This window comes from Mastigoproctus giganteus, chromosome 3 (genome assembly GCF_048544385.1).
Source record: "Mastigoproctus giganteus isolate SK-2022 chromosome 3, ASM4854438v1, whole genome shotgun sequence".
Taxonomy (NCBI): Eukaryota; Metazoa; Arthropoda; class Arachnida; order Uropygi; family Thelyphonidae; genus Mastigoproctus; species Mastigoproctus giganteus.
Window position 1 is genome coordinate 127250761 of NC_143577.1, and position 18365 is coordinate 127269125.

Genomic DNA, 18365 nt, shown 5'->3' on the forward strand with positions numbered 1-18365 from the left:
GGGAAGGTTGAGTGGAAGAAGACAGAGTGGTAATCAATGGACAACACTGCGCTTCGTCGACTAATGTTATTAGTGGAGTTCTCCAGGGTTCAATGTTGGGTCCATTGTTGTTTACTGTATTTATTAATGATACTGATGAAGGGATATTGGGCTTATTGTTTAAGCTTGCACATGATACGAGGGTTGGCATGGTTGTTAATGGCACTAATGACAGTATGCTACTGCAACAGGCTCTAGAAACATTGAGCAGATTGGCTGGGAGGTGGCTACTGAGGTTTAACATTTACAAATGAAAGGTACTGCATATGGATAGCAGTAACCGCAGAGTAAGATATCAGCTGTTTGGTACTACACTCAAGGTGGTAGAGAATGAAAAGGTGCTGAGGTACTTGTGCAGTCAGATTTGAAGTTTTCTCAGCAATGCAGACAGTTTGCATGGTGTCCTGTCAATGATATAAAGAAATTTTTCTAGCAGGGATAAGGATGTCATTATCCCCTTGATAATCACATCCTTATCCCTGTATACAGGATTGGAGACCACATTTTAAGAAGGATGTAGAGCTGTTGGAATGAGTACAGAGAACGGCAACAAGATTAGTGAATGGAACAAAGGGTTGCTCTTACGAATAAAGGCTTAAGATTTGCAATTTTTTTTTTTTTTTATTTTCTTTTATAAAAACCCCAATCACGAAAGGTATCAAAACCTATAGTACTTAGTACCGTGCATGGGTTGAAGAAGAAGTATGGGGGGAGGGGGATGCCGGAAACTTTGCTCTAGAGACTAAACATGGGTTTCACCACTTCAAGCCTCCAATAAGCAAATTGTTGGTATTTCACCCGTGATGAAAGTCATCTACCACCTAAATCACAGTGGCTGGTGAATAGGCACCTGCACGGTGATCTGATTGGAGTGTCTAAGGCCTTGAATGGTTTGAGCAAGCTCAATGCTGAAATCAATCTTGTGAGGGAACATATATTCAAATTGAGGAAAGGTTGTAGAATAGAAGTGCAGATGTTTGCCATTAGCCAGCATGTGGTTGACAGATTAAATAAATTCAAAGCAGAACTAGACAAACATTTGAAAGAAATGGATGGGTGAAATGGGATGGATTTTTTTTTTTTTTTGGCTGATGCTGTATAAGCTGACTTTCTTGCATCATATGCCTCTACTAATGGTAATGCTATGTATCCGCTCGTTGTAATTCAATGTCTTACATGCTGGAAAGAAACACAGAACAGCGAAAAGTCCTTGCAAGTTATGCTGTGGATAACAATATTCCAACATTAAGTTCATGACAATGGGGTTTTGTAGAAAAAATTGACCAACTCCTAGGACCATTTAAAAAAAAAAATCACTAATGAAGCTAGTAATTGAGAATCTACCACTTCAATGATAATTTCAGTGGAAATCTTATCACAGTTGAGGAGCCTAAATCAACTATGAAAAGATTTTTTGCTAACATAGAAAATAAAAATTTGTGTTTATCTACTTTTATAGATCCTAGATTTAAGATAAAATTTCAAAGTGATATGAAACACAAAATAAAGGAATGGGTTTTAGAAGCCATGAAGCAAGATCAAATGGAGGTAACAGGAGATTCTCTTGATGATATTTCAATAGGATATGCTTAAATCAGTTCCACTGAAGATCAAGATACCCCAGGCTATGACTATGACTTTTTCAAATTTGCTTGATGAATTAACAGAGAGTGTTCAAAACGAAGGAAAAGAAGAAATGTCAACCAGAGTAAGTTCAAAAGAGAAGCAATCCTCAAAAAAAAAAGAACAAGCATTATTCAGTGTTGCACTTCAGAATTGCATCAGAATTTAAATTTGTCATTACTGCCTGGAAATAATAGTCCAATTATGGTGGAAAAACATGCGAGACACACTACCTCTTCTGAAAAAACTGGCTTTAAAATATTTAAGTGCACCAGCTTCAGTAGTTGAAAGAATATTTACTGGTTAATTTGAAAATGGTGAAACTCTGATGTTTTCGTATTTCAATTTAATTATCTGTGTAAAACTACTTTTAATTTGTTTTTTCCTTTATATTGTGTTCAAAGGGTAATACATTTGATTATAATACCTGTTAAGTTGGATTTATTTTTTATTGCATTCTCTGTATTAATACAAAAAATAAATTGGCCAAACTCAGAAAATATTTACTTAATCCATTTCAGTAGATCAAACCTATCTGACGAATTTCTTGGCAGTGTCTAACTGACTTAAATTTAGCAGGAAATGTTAATTAATTGACAAAAAAGCCAATTAACAATTAATCGGCCAAGGAGCTGGTTATGTACCTATTAATCAATGCATCCTTACTATTAAATAATGAACTTACATCATGAGCTTCTGGTCATCCGCTACTGAGCCAAAAAGACTTTCATGGAGAAGATGCCAAGCAACATCCTATAGAGAGAAAATGTGCATGTGAGTGAGAGATAGAATACATATGTACATTTTTATAAGGGTGCAAAAGTATATAGAAACAAGTAATTATTATACAGAAACGAAAAAACATGATGTAATTCATTATAAAGTTTTGCCAGCCAAAAAAAAAAAAAAAAAAAACAGGGAAACGCATTTTGCATCCTGTAGGAATAAATGGAGGTATTGTGAAAATATCGTAACGTGAACGCAAAAACATTTTTTTTTTTTTTTTTTTTTTTTTTGTAATTCGTTCCAAGTCCTTGGAAGTTGAAATTTTCTATATTACTAAGCTATTTCTCTTTCTAAAAGGTCATTTTTTTATAATGGAAAACGCGCTACACTTTCACCATTATCATAAGTTCCCATTATAAGAATCAATTTTGAATGCATTCGTGATATTTTTCTAAAGCACGTTTCTGGAGGTCATGACCAAAAATCAAAAATAAAAACAATTCCACTTTTCAATTTATTCGGCTTTTCTGTTAGCGCAATCTATTATTTATTATTATTATTCTTATTATTATTAGCCATATGGTGCAAGGAAGCCTGAGGCTCATGCTCCACCAGCCAAAAAAAAAAAAAAAATTCCAGAGTTACCCTGAGAAAGAGAGAGAGAAATCAGAAGTAGAAAGGAATCACCAAGAAAGAGAAGAATAATGATATCCAGCTCAGGACCCTGGGTGTGCCAAGCTATTATAAATGGGTAATAAACTATCTTACTGCATTTGCAATAATACAGAAAACTGGAATTCTGTGGGTTTTTACATTATGGTAGTATGGTGAAATGTGTTCTCCCTCACTGAAATATTCAATCATATAAAAAACAATTTTCAGAAACTTCTCTTCATTCCTATTTACGTATTACAATGATGAAGGGAAAGGGACCAACAGAATGTGCAAGTGCTGGCAGTGCCAGGAAACTAAACAAAATTGATTTAACAATGAAGATGAAAATGATTAAGAAGTGCGAAGAAGGACAAAGTCTATTGCAAGGGAATTAGGTCTCGCTGCTTCAACAGTGAATACTATTTTAAAGGATAGTGCATGTATAAAAGAACATGTAAAAAGATCAATGCATTTAAGATCAACAGTGATCACAAAACAGCATTCAGGAGCTATATGGAAGATTGAAAAGCTATTAATAATATGAATGGAAAATCAGATTCAGAAGCAAGTGCCCCTGAGTCTAATGGTCATTTAAGCAAAAGCAAGGAGTATTTATGAAGATATTAAGGATAAGTATGGCAAACCCCAAGCCAAGTTGTCGGCAAGCAATGGGTTTAATTGGTTCAAGCATTGCGCTTGAACCAATTTAATGCAAACATTAAAGTATGCAGTGAAGTCACCAGTACTGATTCTGCAGCTGCAGAGAAATTTTATGATGTGTTGGAAAAAATTATTGATGAAGGCACCTATTTAACGCAGCAAATTTTTAATACTGATGAGACTGCTGTGTATTGGAAAAAAATGCCGGATCAAACATAGATTGCCAAAGAGGCAAAGACAATGCAGGTTTCAAGGCTTCAAAAGATAGGGCCACGCTATCACTTGGGGCTAATTCAGTGGGAGATTACAGATTAATATCACTGCATGTGTACCATTCTGGAAACCCTCGTGCATTTAAGGGCATCAATAAAGACACCCTACCAGTGCATTTCTGATCAACCCAGAGAGCATTGATAACAATATCTCTCTCTGAGGATTAGTTTAAATGTTGGTTCATTCCTGAGGTTAAAAGATATTGTAAAGACAACAAGATTCCTTTCAAGATTTTGCTTCTATTAAATAATGCTCCTGGACATTCTACGTATCTAAATGATATCAATTCGAATGCGAGTCATATTTCTACTGCCAAACACGACCTCAATCATCCAACCTATGGATCAGCGTGTTATTTCAAATTTAAAACCATACTATTTACGCACATTTGCTCAGGCATTGTCTGCAGTACACAGTGAGAAAAATTTTACGTTCAGAGACTTTTGCAAATCTTGCAGTATTTACCATGCCATCTGAAACATTAATAAGACCTGGGAGGAAATTATTAAAAGTTGTTGAAATGGCGCATGAAAGAAAATATGACCACAGCATGTAAAAGGCTTCGAAGAGTTTGAAAAGGGGCTCACATCTGATGAGTATGGGCTTGGCACACCCAAGGTCCTGAGCTGGATATTGTCATTCTTCTCTTTCTTCATGATTCCTTATTACTTCTCTCTCTCTCAGGGTGCCTCAGAAATTTTCTTTGGCTGGCATAGCTTAAGCCTCAGACTTCCCTGCACCATATAGCTAATAATAATAATAATAACAACAATACAACTCATATGAAGATGATACATATTTGATTTTTATTATGTCCTTTCATAAGGTTCAGCGGCCGACTCCTAAATCTCCACAGCGGCGTACTTATCAGATGAAGATGCCAATTCTGGCAACAATGCTCGAGAGGTAAGACTGACTGATGTTATGCCCGTCTCCTCTCTCTTTTTTTTTTTTTTTTTTGTAATTTTGAAATTTTTTTAAATTGCACACTTTCCTAATTTTTTCTCCACATAAGATAAAAAATTGAATAAATACAATAAATAATTCTATTCACATGTTCGTCGAACATTTCTTTTTGGATTCAATCTATTCAGCAAGCACAGTGGTGAGTTCTGCACAAGCATGGAAGAAATTCGGACTTGTAAAATCCGACTTAGGTAGAGTTTCGTGGAACGCAACACCTAACGTTAATCGGGGAATGGCTGCACATGGCAATATATTGACAAACAATGAATGGGTCTGTACTCCTAACATCTACTATACACCAAAGAGAGAGGGGCCTGACCCTACTGGGTGTACAATATAATAGCGTACCCCTAACATTTTGGCTCCCTTATTATTTAATGGCAGATTTCCAAAATAAAATATTACATTGGTGTGCGTGTGTGTAAAATAACAATAAGGTAAAACTAGAAGAAATTGAGGATAGACAAACATATATTGAATATAACAAATGCACTATAACTCGCAAAGCAGCAGCAGAGGATGCAGATGTATATATATAATAACTATGAAAGTGAATACAAAGATAGATGTGCAAGTCATACAAAATGTCACAAGGAAAAGGACAGAAAGCAAACAGAAGGTGCTATAGTTTATTGAATAGCATCGTGCAAAGTAGCAGATAGCTAATTCTTAAAAGATATAAAATATCAAATATAGTACCAACGAGTTAAAAACAGTGGAAATAAAGAAAAAAATAAAAACAGACTAAATATGTCAAATGCGCCAAAGTGCACAAATCAGCAGCAAAGGATGCAGAGGTATATAGAGGGTGTCTTAAAAATATTGGTACAAACATTTAGGGGAGGTAGGTAACATCTATAGGAATGTGAATCGCACAGGAATCTATAACAGAAAACATCACCGTAAGTCGGTACACTGCGCTGTTCATCAGTTCAGGAGAGGGAAAATTTCTGGTTTACTCATTCAATCAGTAGTCGCCACACGAGGGCATGCTTCGATATACGAACTGTGAGCTGGCAGACATGCACCGATTATATGGATTAGCAGAGGGCCCACAGGGCATGCGCCCCTCCCATTCGGCACAACATCGTTTCGCAATAAATGTGTGGGCAGGTATGGTCAGTGACTGTTTAGTCGGCTCATATCTTTTACCATCCCGCATGAACTCCGCTAAATATCGGATCTTTCTTGAACAAGATCTACCAGGGTTACTTGACGATGTTCCAGCAAATGTGAGATGCACCATTTGGTTTCAACATGACGGGGCGCCTGCCCATTATGGAATGTGTGTTAGTGACCATTTGAACAGGCATTTTGGGCGTTGATGCATTGGCCATGGCAGACCCGTTGCCTGGCCCCCACGCTCACTGATTTATTGAGCCTTGATTTCTTTCTGTTGGGGGGGGGGGGCCCTCAAATCTATCGTGTATGAATCACCTGTGGAGACAGAAATGGACCTCTGGCAAGACTCGTCTGCACCGCTGCTACTGTCAAAAATTCCAGGTGTGTTCGACCGTGTCCGCCAATCCATGCTGCGTCGGTGTCACGCATGCATCGCATCTGTTGTAACATCATGAAATTTATCCATCTCGTACTCCATTGTTAATATTATGTCAAATAAATGTTTGCCACTAATTACTGTCTTGTGTCATTTCTACTTCTTGTGCCTCTGCTACTACTTTCCCGTGACCTTTCCGGCAATGGGTTCCTATGCGATTCACATTCCTTTAGACGTTACCTACCTCCCCTAAACGTTTGTGCCAATATTTTAGAGACACCCTGTATATACATGTTATAATAAATATAAAAATGTAGATAGGATTTACACGGAAACCCAAAAAGAAGTAGTAATACATAAAAGAAATATTTTAAGGAAAGTGACCTGTAAAAGGTCACTTTTTGTCACGTTTCTTCATATTTATTTTAAATATAACTCTTGTTGTCCATAATTTGGTGTAAAATTCTTTTTTTATTAATTATTTTTTTTATGTAAACCCCAAACACAGGAAGTATTAGAACCTATAGTATATAGTACCGTGCTTGGTTTCGAGGTTGAGAAGATGAAATAAGATATTTGTTGGCATTGGACTTTAACTTCTCTAGACTGAAATTTTTAGGAAATACATATGAAGGAAGGTTGTTCTAGAAAACGGCAGTTGAATGAATAAAAGAGTAAGATGAAAAGTTGGTTCTATGAGTTTGAAGTTGGACAGTAAATGGACGTTGGCTGCTGGCAGCAAGTGTTCGGACTGTTTTGAAAGAGTCCGAACGCCCATGAAAACATCTGTAGCAGAGGCATGCAGCAGAAGCAGTTCATCTATGAGACAGCGAGTGGAGACACTCTGTTAGAGATGAATCATTAATTAACCTCTTCTGAATGGAATCTAAGAGAGGTTTTGGGGGGCCCACCCCAGATGTGGGAACAATATTACATGATAGGGCGGATTTGGGATTTGTACAGAGTGAACAGCTGTGTTTGGAAGAAAAGTAATGCTGAGAGTGAAAGAGAAAACCAAATTTTTTAGATGCAGAGGAAGCAGTATTTGTAATGTGCTTGTGCCAAGAGCGATTAGAAGTCAGGATAATCCCCAAAAGAGATAAAGTAAAATCTTGTTAATACAAACTCGGTTTATATGAAGTACTTGTTTTTATGAAGCACATACCATTCCCCTGTGAAAGGATAGACCTTTTCTATGTAAATATATTCGTTTATTTCAAAATTCAGTTACTATGTATTACATAGTTCTTTTTCACGGCGTGAGAAATGAATATTGTCATTTTGTATGTTTAATACGAATCTTAGCAGAGTAATCTGATTATCGCCTCCAGAAACCTGGCTCCCTACTTCCCGAAGGATGGCACTGACTTGTTAGAAATTAGTTTGGTGTAAACAAAAGCAGTTTATGGTAGCTACACTGTCAAGGGCAATCTGAAAAACATCTTTCTGGAGGATGAGTTGTTAAATTAACAAAAGAATAAAAAGTTTTTCTAAGTTGTTTTCATGCACTTCCTCGCTCTCCACGGGAATAAGATCAGTTGCAATTGTTACCCCAGTTCAAAGAGTCTTTTTCTATTGTATACAGTAATCTAATTTTTGTGGCATTTTATCTGAGCTGATGTCTTCTTTGGAACTTGTGTATTTAAATTAATTAAAAATTTGTTTATCTTAAATCTTATCTAGCAGTGTTATAGCGACAAAATGTAAAAATTATACAAGAGGCTGACAGGATGGAAAGAAGCAAAACGGACATTGCAAAGGAATAACAACATCCCCTTTACCTACTTTATCTACAATACTGAAAAAAAATTGAAAAAGACGAAGTGCTTGACACTGCAGCAGCGATGAAAAACAGGAAACGAATTCGTGGTGCAAAACACGAGGAGATCGAAAGAAAACTTTGAGTGGTACCAACAAATGCGTGCATCTAATTTGCCAATATTAGGTCCGATTTTGCAAGAAAAGGCAAATTATCTAGCTCATCAACATGGGATTAGCCACTTCAAATGCAGCAGTGGCTGGCTCCAAAGATTTAAAGACAGGAATAACTTGGTTTCGCGAAATTTTTGTGGTGAGTCTGGATTAGTCGACAAAGAAAAGGCTACAGACTGGTTGTGTTCTGTATGGTCCATCCTTGAAAAATAGGAGGCAAAGGATATTTTTAATCTTGACGAGACAGGTTTATTTTTTAATTTGCTGCCAAAAAAAAAAAAAAAAACATTTGGAGTTCGAGGAGAGTCTTTTCATGGTGGAAAATTAAGTAAACAAAGATTCACTGTTCTGTTATGCTGCAATTCAGATGGAGTACAAAACTACAGCCACTTGTGATTGGTCAGTTTTCCAAGCCAAGATGTTTAAAAGCAGTTAACTAACTTCCCTGTGATTATGAGGCCAATAGAAGTGCTTGGTTAATGGTCAAAATTTTTCAGTCTTGGTTATCGAAATTGGACAGAAGAATGGCTTCAGAAAAAAGGAACATTTTGATGATTTTAGACCGTTTTATGGCACATTCTGCTGAGACACTTAAGTTGACAAATATGCGGCTGTGGTTTTAACCCCCTAATACCAACATTTTAATGAACCACTGAATCAAGGCATTATTTATAACCTCAAGAGAGCATATAGAGCCTGCCTGATAAGGTACTTGATCTGCAACACAGAAGGAGGGAACAACTTGCAACCAAATTGGAATGTCTTGGATGCACTGCCAACCAAAAAAAGATGCCCAAAATTCATTGAACATAATAGAGAATGTGTTGGCCTGCAGTAATGTTGATAAAGAAACAATTATTGCATTTGATAATGACTGTGCTGTAGTTAAAGGTGCATATAGAACAAAAACTGTGCAAACAACATTGGATTTTTTCTTTAAATTAGATTAATTTATTAAAACGTTAATGGTTTTACATCTCCTTTTATATTAAGATTGTAATTCTTTTTAATGCGATACTAAAATATTCTATGTATCAAAATATATACTGTACAATATTTTCAATTCCGTTAATATAGCTTTTCACTTAGCTTATCTTACAAATCAAATAAAAGCTTTAAATGTTATTCCTATTACTGTATTGTTAGACAAGGATTTCGTTTTTCTTTTAATTTTTTTTATTGTCTTATTTTATTAATTTATTTTTGATATTATTATTATTATTAGATATATAGTATGTACTGGGGGGGGTTTAATTTCGACACTTTTGGAGGACCTAGTTACTACAAACCTCGTTATTACAAAACGTCAAAATATAGGTCCCCTTAACCTCATATTCACGAGATTCCAATGTATATCATTTTGCCTAGAAATCAGAGTGTCACCAAAGATAGGCATAGGAGCAAAAGACTTTTTGTGAGATATAAGAGACAACTCACTTTTAGATTTTAAGGAACCGGTAGCAGATTTTCGAGAAGTTGAAGCTGATTGAGCAGGGCAAGGTTTCTCAAAATGGAAAGTGGAATGCAATGTACTATCATCAGCCAAACTATGGATAGGATTTCCAGTCAATGGAAGAAAGTCATTAATATACAAGAGGAAAAGAGTGGGGGAAAGAACTGAACCTTGGGGGACACCAGCATTAGTGGAGAAGTAAGAAGACGGAGAGCCGTCTGCCATCACCTTCAGTAAGCGATCACAGAGAAAACTGGATAGTCAATTACAAAAACCATTTCGAAAACCATAAGATGGAAGCTTGTTTAGAAGACCTTTATACCAAACATGATCAAAAGCCTTTGATATGTCGAGAACAACTGCTTGTGTTTCACCAAGCTTTTCCATTGAAATAGTCCACAAACTGGTAATATAAGACAGAATATCACCAGTGGATTGACATTGACAGAATCCATACTGGCTGTTAATTAATTACTCAATTACTTTAGAAAGAGTAGAAGTAATTCAATGGGATGATAATTCGATGGGAGAGATTTGTCACGCTTTTTAGGAACTGGCTGGATATGAGCAAATTTACAAGCAGAAGGAAAAACACCTTTGGAATAAGAAAGTGGAGAAATACCATCGGGACCTGCAGCTTTCTTAGCATCAAGATTCATTAAAATCCTTCTGACATCCTTCTGAGGGAAGATAACAGGAGGCATTGAATGGAGCGTGTTGGGAATGGTGGGAGGAGTTTTACCAAGATCATTAATACATGAGTTGGAAGAAAAATGGGATGCTAGCAGGTCAGCTTTATCCTTGGCTGAAATGACAACAGAACCATCTGGTTTGGACAGTGTGGGAGCAGAGATGGGCAAAAGTTGCGGCCAATAGCTTTGGAAAAAGACCAGAATGCTTGGCTACCATTAGGGCAAGAAGCAAGTTTTCGACTCTTCGCCTGTTCAAACTCTAGTTTGGACTGATTAATAACTGCTTTACAATTGTTGCGAGCTTTGGTGTAGGCAGAAAATGAAACTGAAGAATCAGAAACAAGCCAATTACGATATGCAACGTTCTTCTCTTGAGCACCCTTAGCATATTTATTGGAAAACCAAGGTTTAGATAAAGGACGAGATTTTAAAGTGGAGTGTGGGATAAAGAATTTCATTCCTGCAAGAATAATTTCACTGACATGATCTGAGCAAACATTAACATCAGAAGTTTTGAAAGAGTAATCCGACCAAGAAAAAGAAATTGCGCAGGTCATCCCATTTTGCATTCTTGCAATGGCAAACAATATGAGGATGGGAATAGCCATTAGATAAAGGCTCCATTGGAGTCACCAAGTTGTGATCTGAGGTGCCTAAAGGACCTCTCACTTCGACAGTGTACTAAGAAGGGTTGTTTGTGAGAAAATATCAAGCGTATTGGCTGTATGGTTAGGATTGTCTGGTATTTTTGTAGGTAAATGAACAATCTGTGGAAGGTTATTAGTAAATTCAAAAGCCTCAGCATCTCGACCAGCTGGATCGGTGTGACTAGAAAACGGAAGCCAGCTGGAGTTGTGAACATTAAAACACCAAGAAAAATTGTCTCACTGTTAGGAAAGTTGGACTGGAGAAAGTCAAGTTGCAAAGAGAGGAAGTCAAAGAGATCCAAGTGATTGGTGGAGTTGGGAGAACAGTAGAGACAACAGATGAATTTGACACAATGAGGTAGAGAGATTTTAAGCCAGAGAAGATCAAAGAGAAAAGATTCCAAATTTCCAAGTCTCTGACAGGGAATATCAGAACGGACATATGCACAAGTACCACCTTTGAGGCGAAAGGAATCATACAGCAAATAATTTGGGCATCTGAGATGAGCAGTAGTTGAATCAACCGATAACTGAGATTCTGTCAGAAAAAGTACATGGGGTTTCGCAGACTGCAAGTGGAAATGGACATTGCTGAGATTAGAATTGAGGCCATTTATATTTGTGAAATGAATTAGGAAGTGTTTGGGAGGTTTAGATCTTTTTAGAGATAAGCTTACTCTATTAGTTTCGCAATTCATGGTATATTCAATAGTAAGAAAAAATGGGTGGGACATGCTCTATGAAATGATGAAATTTGTGGATATGGCGTACACATGGTAAGAATATACCGAGATCCTTGATATAACGTGGCCTCGAAAATTCTCCCCCCCTATACAAACTACTCTGACTCCCTCCAGTCACTATCTGTCAGAGTAGAGGTAGCAAAGATTATACACAAACTGATCCAGAAGCCTCCTAGAGAGTTACCAAAAGGTTCTGTCTAGTGTACTAACTAGCTGCCCGCCTGCGAACGCTGTTTTAGAGCTGTACCCTCGAAATGTAAGGACGTTTGGATCTCACCACAATCATCAAACGTCATCAATCATACTACATGATGGAAGAGATGGGGGAAGGGTTGACCAGACCCTTCAGTTCCACCACTTCAAGCCTCCAATAAGCAAAGTGGTGGTACTGCACCGGTTGATGAGAGTCATCTACCACCTAGTACTACCTGGTAACAGAGGGGCAGCATTCCTCCAAGTGGTGTGGACCCCCACACCTCGACCCCTTCTTACATTGGTTCACACCTGGGTGGTCACCCACCGTGTGAATGTACATGGAGGTTATACCCAGGATTACTAACAGGACCACCATCGTGAAGGTGCAAGCAGAGGATTTGGCTGTCACAGACAGTCCAGACTTTGCTGAAAATTGGATCCATTCGACTTGACTGTGTCACCAGAATATCAGTTTCATCAGCATTTTAGACTCCCAGGTAGCAAGTACAGCTTATCTGGCATATCTGAGGGAATGTCTGATACATAAGGTTGGCAGGGTTGTTAATGACAGTAATGGCAGTGTGCTACTGCAACAGGATCTAGATAATTTGGGCAGATGGACTAAGAAGTGGCAACTGAAGTTTAACCTTGACAAATGCAAAGTACTGCATATGGGCAGAAATAACCCCAGAGAAACGTACCAACTGTGTGGTACTACACTTAAGGTGGTAGAAAATGAAAAAGACCTGGGAGTAATTGTGCAGGCAGATATGAAGTTTTCTGAGCAATGCAGACAGGCGATCAGGGCAGGTCATGGGGTTTTGTCAATGATATATATAGGAATTTTGCTAGCAAGGAAAAGGAGGTGATTATCCCTCTGTATAAGGCAATGGTCAGTCCACGTCTTGAGTACCGCGTACAGGTCTGGGCCTCATTTTAGGAAGGATTTAGATTTACTTGAGCGTGTACAGAGATGGGCAACAAGATTGGTGAGGGGAATGAAGGGATCCTCTTACCAAGAGAAGTTCTGCAAATTGCACTGGCTGGAGACTAGGCACCTGCACAGTGATCTGATTGAGGTATGGGTTGAATGGGTTGAGCACGCTGAATTCTGATGGGGATCCTTCCACTTGTTCAGATTACGAACCTAAGGGGGCATAAATTCAAATTAAGAAAAGACAGAGGTAGAATAGATGTGCGGAAATTTGCTGGAACAAACTTCCATCTATCGTTGTGGAAGTTGTTAGGTTGAATAAAATTAAGGAGGAACTGGACAGGCATTTGGAGGTAATGGCGTGATTTTTTTTTTTTTTTTTTTTTGGCTGATGCTGCATAAGCTCATACACATAATTTCTTGCATCACATGCCACTACTGCTACTACTACAACATCAAGGATCATTATATATTACTTGTTAAGATTGATTTTAGAGATCACTAGTTATATATTTTTACAGCTCTATCTCTCACGTTGGTTTTATTACTATAAATTACGAATGCTTAGAACAGTCCCGGTTTAATAATGGTTTGGTTGCAGCTGTTGGATTGACTATTTGTGGTTTCGCACTGTCATTTCCTGCCCATACGGTTTTGTATTTCATGTACAGATTTTCTAAATGTCTTACGCTTTTAATTTTTTAACTGTAATTTTTGACTTATCGATATTAGTTTACTTCAATTCTTTTGTATTAAATTTACCGTAACATTTGAAGTAAATGTATCGTAACTTTCATTACCAACAGTGCCTAGGGACTACCTTGTCCATACTTAGGAGTTATATTCTTTTTTTTTGATTATTTTTACTTTATTTTCAGATAAATAATCTTACACAGGTTAGAACAAGTATAGAAAAGCAGTCCTTTTATGCATGGTCAGATGTAGTCCCCTGATGAAAAATGTGATCGTGATCATGTATCAACTTTCATTTTCACTGACATCGGATTTAAATGTATTTTTACTTTATTTCCCGTTTTTGAAGTATAGCTAAATTTATCCATCATTATCCAATGCCAGCTATCGTTATTTTATTTTATAGGTCACTTCCCTTAATATTTCATTTATGATTCAGCTATTACTTTGTTTTGGCTTTCTGTGTAACTTATATCTACATTTTTATATTTACCATAACATTCATTTAGAGGCAGTTCTCACTTCACGAGTTTTCGCTTTACAAGTCCCCAGGTTTTTTTTCTCAAAGTATCAAAGATCAATAAAATCAAAAATATGAACATTAATTGCAAAAAATTAATGTTAAACATTCATAAATACCGCATTTCAAAAAAAAAAAAGCATCTAGCTATACAATACAGTGTATCCAGCTTTACGATATGAATCCGTTCCAGAGACACCATCGTATTGTGAAAATATTGTAATGTGAACCCAATAACTAATTGTTTTTTGCTAATTCGTTCCACGGCCTCGAAAGTTCAAATTTTCGCTATATAACTCTCTAAAAGGTCGTTTTTATAGCATAACTTGTATTAGATAATAATTCATCGTTAATGCACTACACTTTCATCATTATGATATGTTCTGTTATAAAAACCAATTTTGAACAGCTTTGTGATATTTTTCTAAAGCACATTTCGGGAGATCCCAGCCATAAAACAATAAAAACAATTTTCACTTTCCAGTTTAATGGGCTTTTCTGTTACTGCAAACAATTACAAACGGGTAGTAACTCAATGTTATTGCATTTGCGAAAATACCAACAGCTGGAATTGTGTGGTTTTTTGCATTATCATGGTAAAATGTGTTTCGCCTTTACTGAACTCTTCAATCGTATAAAAAAACAAATAAAAATTTTCAGACTCTTCTCTTCATTCCTTTTTTTAAGCTTCGTAAGCTTTGTAAAGTTGTTACTCTGTGCAAATCATATTAGTTGCAATTTGTGCATTCCATTAAAAAATGCTTATGCATGCTATTGAAATGTATAAAAATAGAGAAAAGATTATCTTGGAAACAAACGCCTCTTGAAGCATTTCTGAAGACAACTCCTCCTTGTGCTGCAAACCAACGAGCGCAGAGCCAATAATGAGCAGAAAATGTGCGTTTAGTCTATGATGAAGAATAAACATTCTTTAAAATTTGTAAGTGATAAATAATTTCTTTATTATTATAATTTGCTTGATTTTACAGGCTATGTTTTAATTTCTTTGGATAAATCAATCATTGTTTAAACAAACTAATTAGACTATAAAGTATTTAAGGGCAAAGGCCTCATGCTACGAGGTAGAATGACTAATATGTAGGTTAGTGAAAATGCATCATTTTAACTTAGCTATCTACCAAAGTAGTTAAATTAATTAATTAAATTGGCATCATTTTGGTTGTCTCATATTGTGACTGCCTTCACAACGAGTTGCCATGATATTGTACTACCTCGAATAAATAACACTTCACCAGTGGAGAAGACTATTGTTATTTACTACTGTTATTAGTGAAGCCAACAAGCTTTGAAATGGTGCCACATGGGTGGTGGTATCCGCTAAGAATAAATATTAATTAAACTTTTAATTAATATTTATTAATATTTATAAATATTAATTAAACCAAAGTAGTTTAATTAAATTAATTAAACTACTTTGGTAAATAGCCATGTTAAAATACCTACATATTAGTCATTCTACCTCACAGCATGAGGCCTTTGCCCTTAAAAACTTTAGAGTCTATATCATTATGCACCATCAGGCATCTCTCATATTGTGAAGTTATACTTCATAACAGGGTACCTGCCCACCCACCCACGGAAGAGAAGCCAACAAGCTTTGAAACGGTGCTGTCTGGGTGGTAGTATCCGCTGAGAATAAATAACAATAGTCTTCTCCACTGGTGAAGTGTTATTTATTCGAGGTAGTACAATACCATGGCAACTCGTTGTGAAGGGAGTCACAATATGAGATATGACCAAAACAATGCCAATTTAATTAAATTAATTTAACTACTTTGGTAGATAGCTATGTTAAAATGATGAATTTGCACTAACCTACATATTAGACAAACTAATGTCACGACCCACCTCAGGGACCGCCAGCAACAGCACTCTCGATCGACCCCCCTGAGGCCTCCATGGTCGATGTTGAGCCTACAGTAGAAGAAGTGAAAGCAGCCATACAATCCCTGAAGAATGGCAGGGCACCAGGAGTGGACCAAATCACCACAGAAGCGATCAAAGCCGGGGGAGATGTACTGCTTCGCCGACTACACTCACTCCTCAAAACCATCTGGTGCACTGAACAAATTCCGCTAACATGGAGGAAAGCCATTATCATACCGATCCACAAGAAAGGTGATAACCGGAACTGCAAGAACTACCGTGGCATCAGACCACGTGGCATAAAGACCTTTCCATCATCGGAAAGGTCTTTATGAAGATCATCCCGTCAAGACTGCAAAAACATTGCGAGCAAACCAGTCGAGAAGAACAGGCAGGATTTAGACCCGGGCGAGGATGCTGTGATCAAATCTTTGCCATTCGTCAGCTGATGGAGGAGAGGATCCGGTGTGGACAGCGAACCGTCATTGTTTTCATTGACTTTAAGTCTGCTTTCGACTGTGTCCACCGGCCTGCCTTATGGAAACTACTAGAGGTTGAACATGTCCCTCGAAAAGTCATCACACTCCTCCAAACTGCATACAACGGTTTAACCAGCCAGGTGTGCATCCAGAACGATTTATCTGAGGAATTTACCATCCAAACTGGAGTCCGCCAAGGGGATGTAGCCTCCCCGTTGCTTTTCAACATCGTGGTCGACGCCATTATGAGGCAAGCATTCAGAAACAGACAGGGCATACAATATGACAAGGATCACTATGTGACTGACCTGATGTTTGCTGATGATAGTGCTATCCTTGCCGGAAACGACGCTGAAGCCACGGACATCCTCCACGACATTGCCCGCATTGCCCGGCCATACGGTTTGAAGATCAATGCTGGTAAGACAAAGGCCCTGACAACAGATGGGTCGCAAGCCACCATCTATCTCGAAGGCGTCCAGATCGAGCAAGTGCAGGACTTTAAATACCTTGGGTTGCTGGTCCAGGAGAAGAAAGTTGCATCCACCATGGAAATCCACAGCAGAATTGGACAGGCGGCCACTGCATTCACCTCGCTCAAATGGTGTCTGTGGAAGAGGACCAACATTTCCACAAAGACTAAAATCCGACTCTTCCGGACTTTGATCCTGCCCATTCTTCTTTACGGATCGGAAACATGGATTTATCTCAAGTTAGATTTGAACAAACTTGAGGTATTCCAAATGCGATGCCTGCGGTAGATCTTGGGCATCTCTCTTCGCGACCGCATCACTAATGATACCATCCGCGCCAGATGCCAACAGCAACCAACCATTGCCGACCAAATCCAGAAGCGAAGGCTTAGATGGTTTGGCCACGTATGTAGAATGGGCACGAACAGAATACCATCCACACTCCTTTGGAGACAACGACCCACCCAATGGTGGATCCAACGGACCGCGCCAAGGAAAACGTGGGCCAAGCAAGTGGAAAATGACCTGAAGAGCCGATGTCTCGACCTTAACCAGGCCAGGACTGACGCCATGGATCGTAAGGTATGGAAGAACATCACAGAGCAAGTCCGAAACCCTGCGGCACCTACAGCAGCATACTGGTTGCGTGGCCAACCGCCTCCCCCAGCTGCCTGCTAAGAACCAAAGAAGAAGAAGAAGAAGACAAACTAATTTCATTGTTGAGAACGTAACCCCTATTTTCAACATTATGTCTATGGGATTAAATTCTCGCTCTACGAGTTTCCGCTTTACATGCGCGTGCTGGAACGAATTAACTCGTAAAGTCGAGAACTACCTGTATATTCATCTGCAAACTTTGCTGTTGCTGCTTTGCATGCTTTAGTGCATTTGACATATTCAGTCTATTTTTATTTTTCCCTTTATTTCCACTGTTTTTAACTCATTGGTACTATACTTGATATTTTATATCTTTTAAGAATTAGCTATCTGCTGCTTGTGTGATGCTATTCTTTAAATTGCAGCCACTTTTGTTTGCTGTCTTTAGTCTTATTGGTTACACCTTCGACCATTTGCTTTCTGTCCTTTTCCTTGTGCATTTTGAATAACTTGTGTTTCTGTCTTTAATTAACTTTCATAGTTATTATATATATAAATAATGTGTGATTTGTAGAATAAATGAAGTGTCTGGGAAAATGGAAATGAAGTACACAAGGTGACAGAAATAAGAGAAGTTTAAGGGATAGTAGAAACTGGAAGTGGAATAGTGGTTAAACAGGT

The 18365-nt window shown here is 37.7% G+C and overlaps 2 protein-coding genes across 7 annotated transcripts in view; one reads left to right on the forward strand and one right to left on the reverse strand.

Moving 5' to 3' along the window:
* LOC150088262 (acetyl-CoA acetyltransferase, mitochondrial-like) overlaps positions 1–4888 on the forward strand; it is a 670540-nt gene extending 665652 nt beyond the window's left edge. For all 4 annotated transcript variants that reach the window (XM_090369428.1, XM_090369427.1, XM_090369425.1 and 1 more), the window contains one exon: positions 4802–4888. In XM_090369428.1, coding sequence (XP_090225554.1) covers positions 4802–4850 — 49 coding nt within the window. In that variant the 3' untranslated portion in view covers positions 4851–4888. The remainder of the gene's footprint in view (positions 1–4801) is intronic.
* Positions 1–18365, reverse strand: part of Caf1-55 (chromatin assembly factor 1 p55 subunit) — a 406164-nt gene that overhangs the window by 108968 nt on the left and 278831 nt on the right. For all 3 annotated transcript variants that reach the window (XM_090369421.1, XM_090369420.1, XM_090369424.1), the window contains one exon: positions 2348–2415. In XM_090369421.1, coding sequence (XP_090225547.1) covers positions 2348–2415 — 68 coding nt within the window. The remainder of the gene's footprint in view (positions 1–2347; positions 2416–18365) is intronic.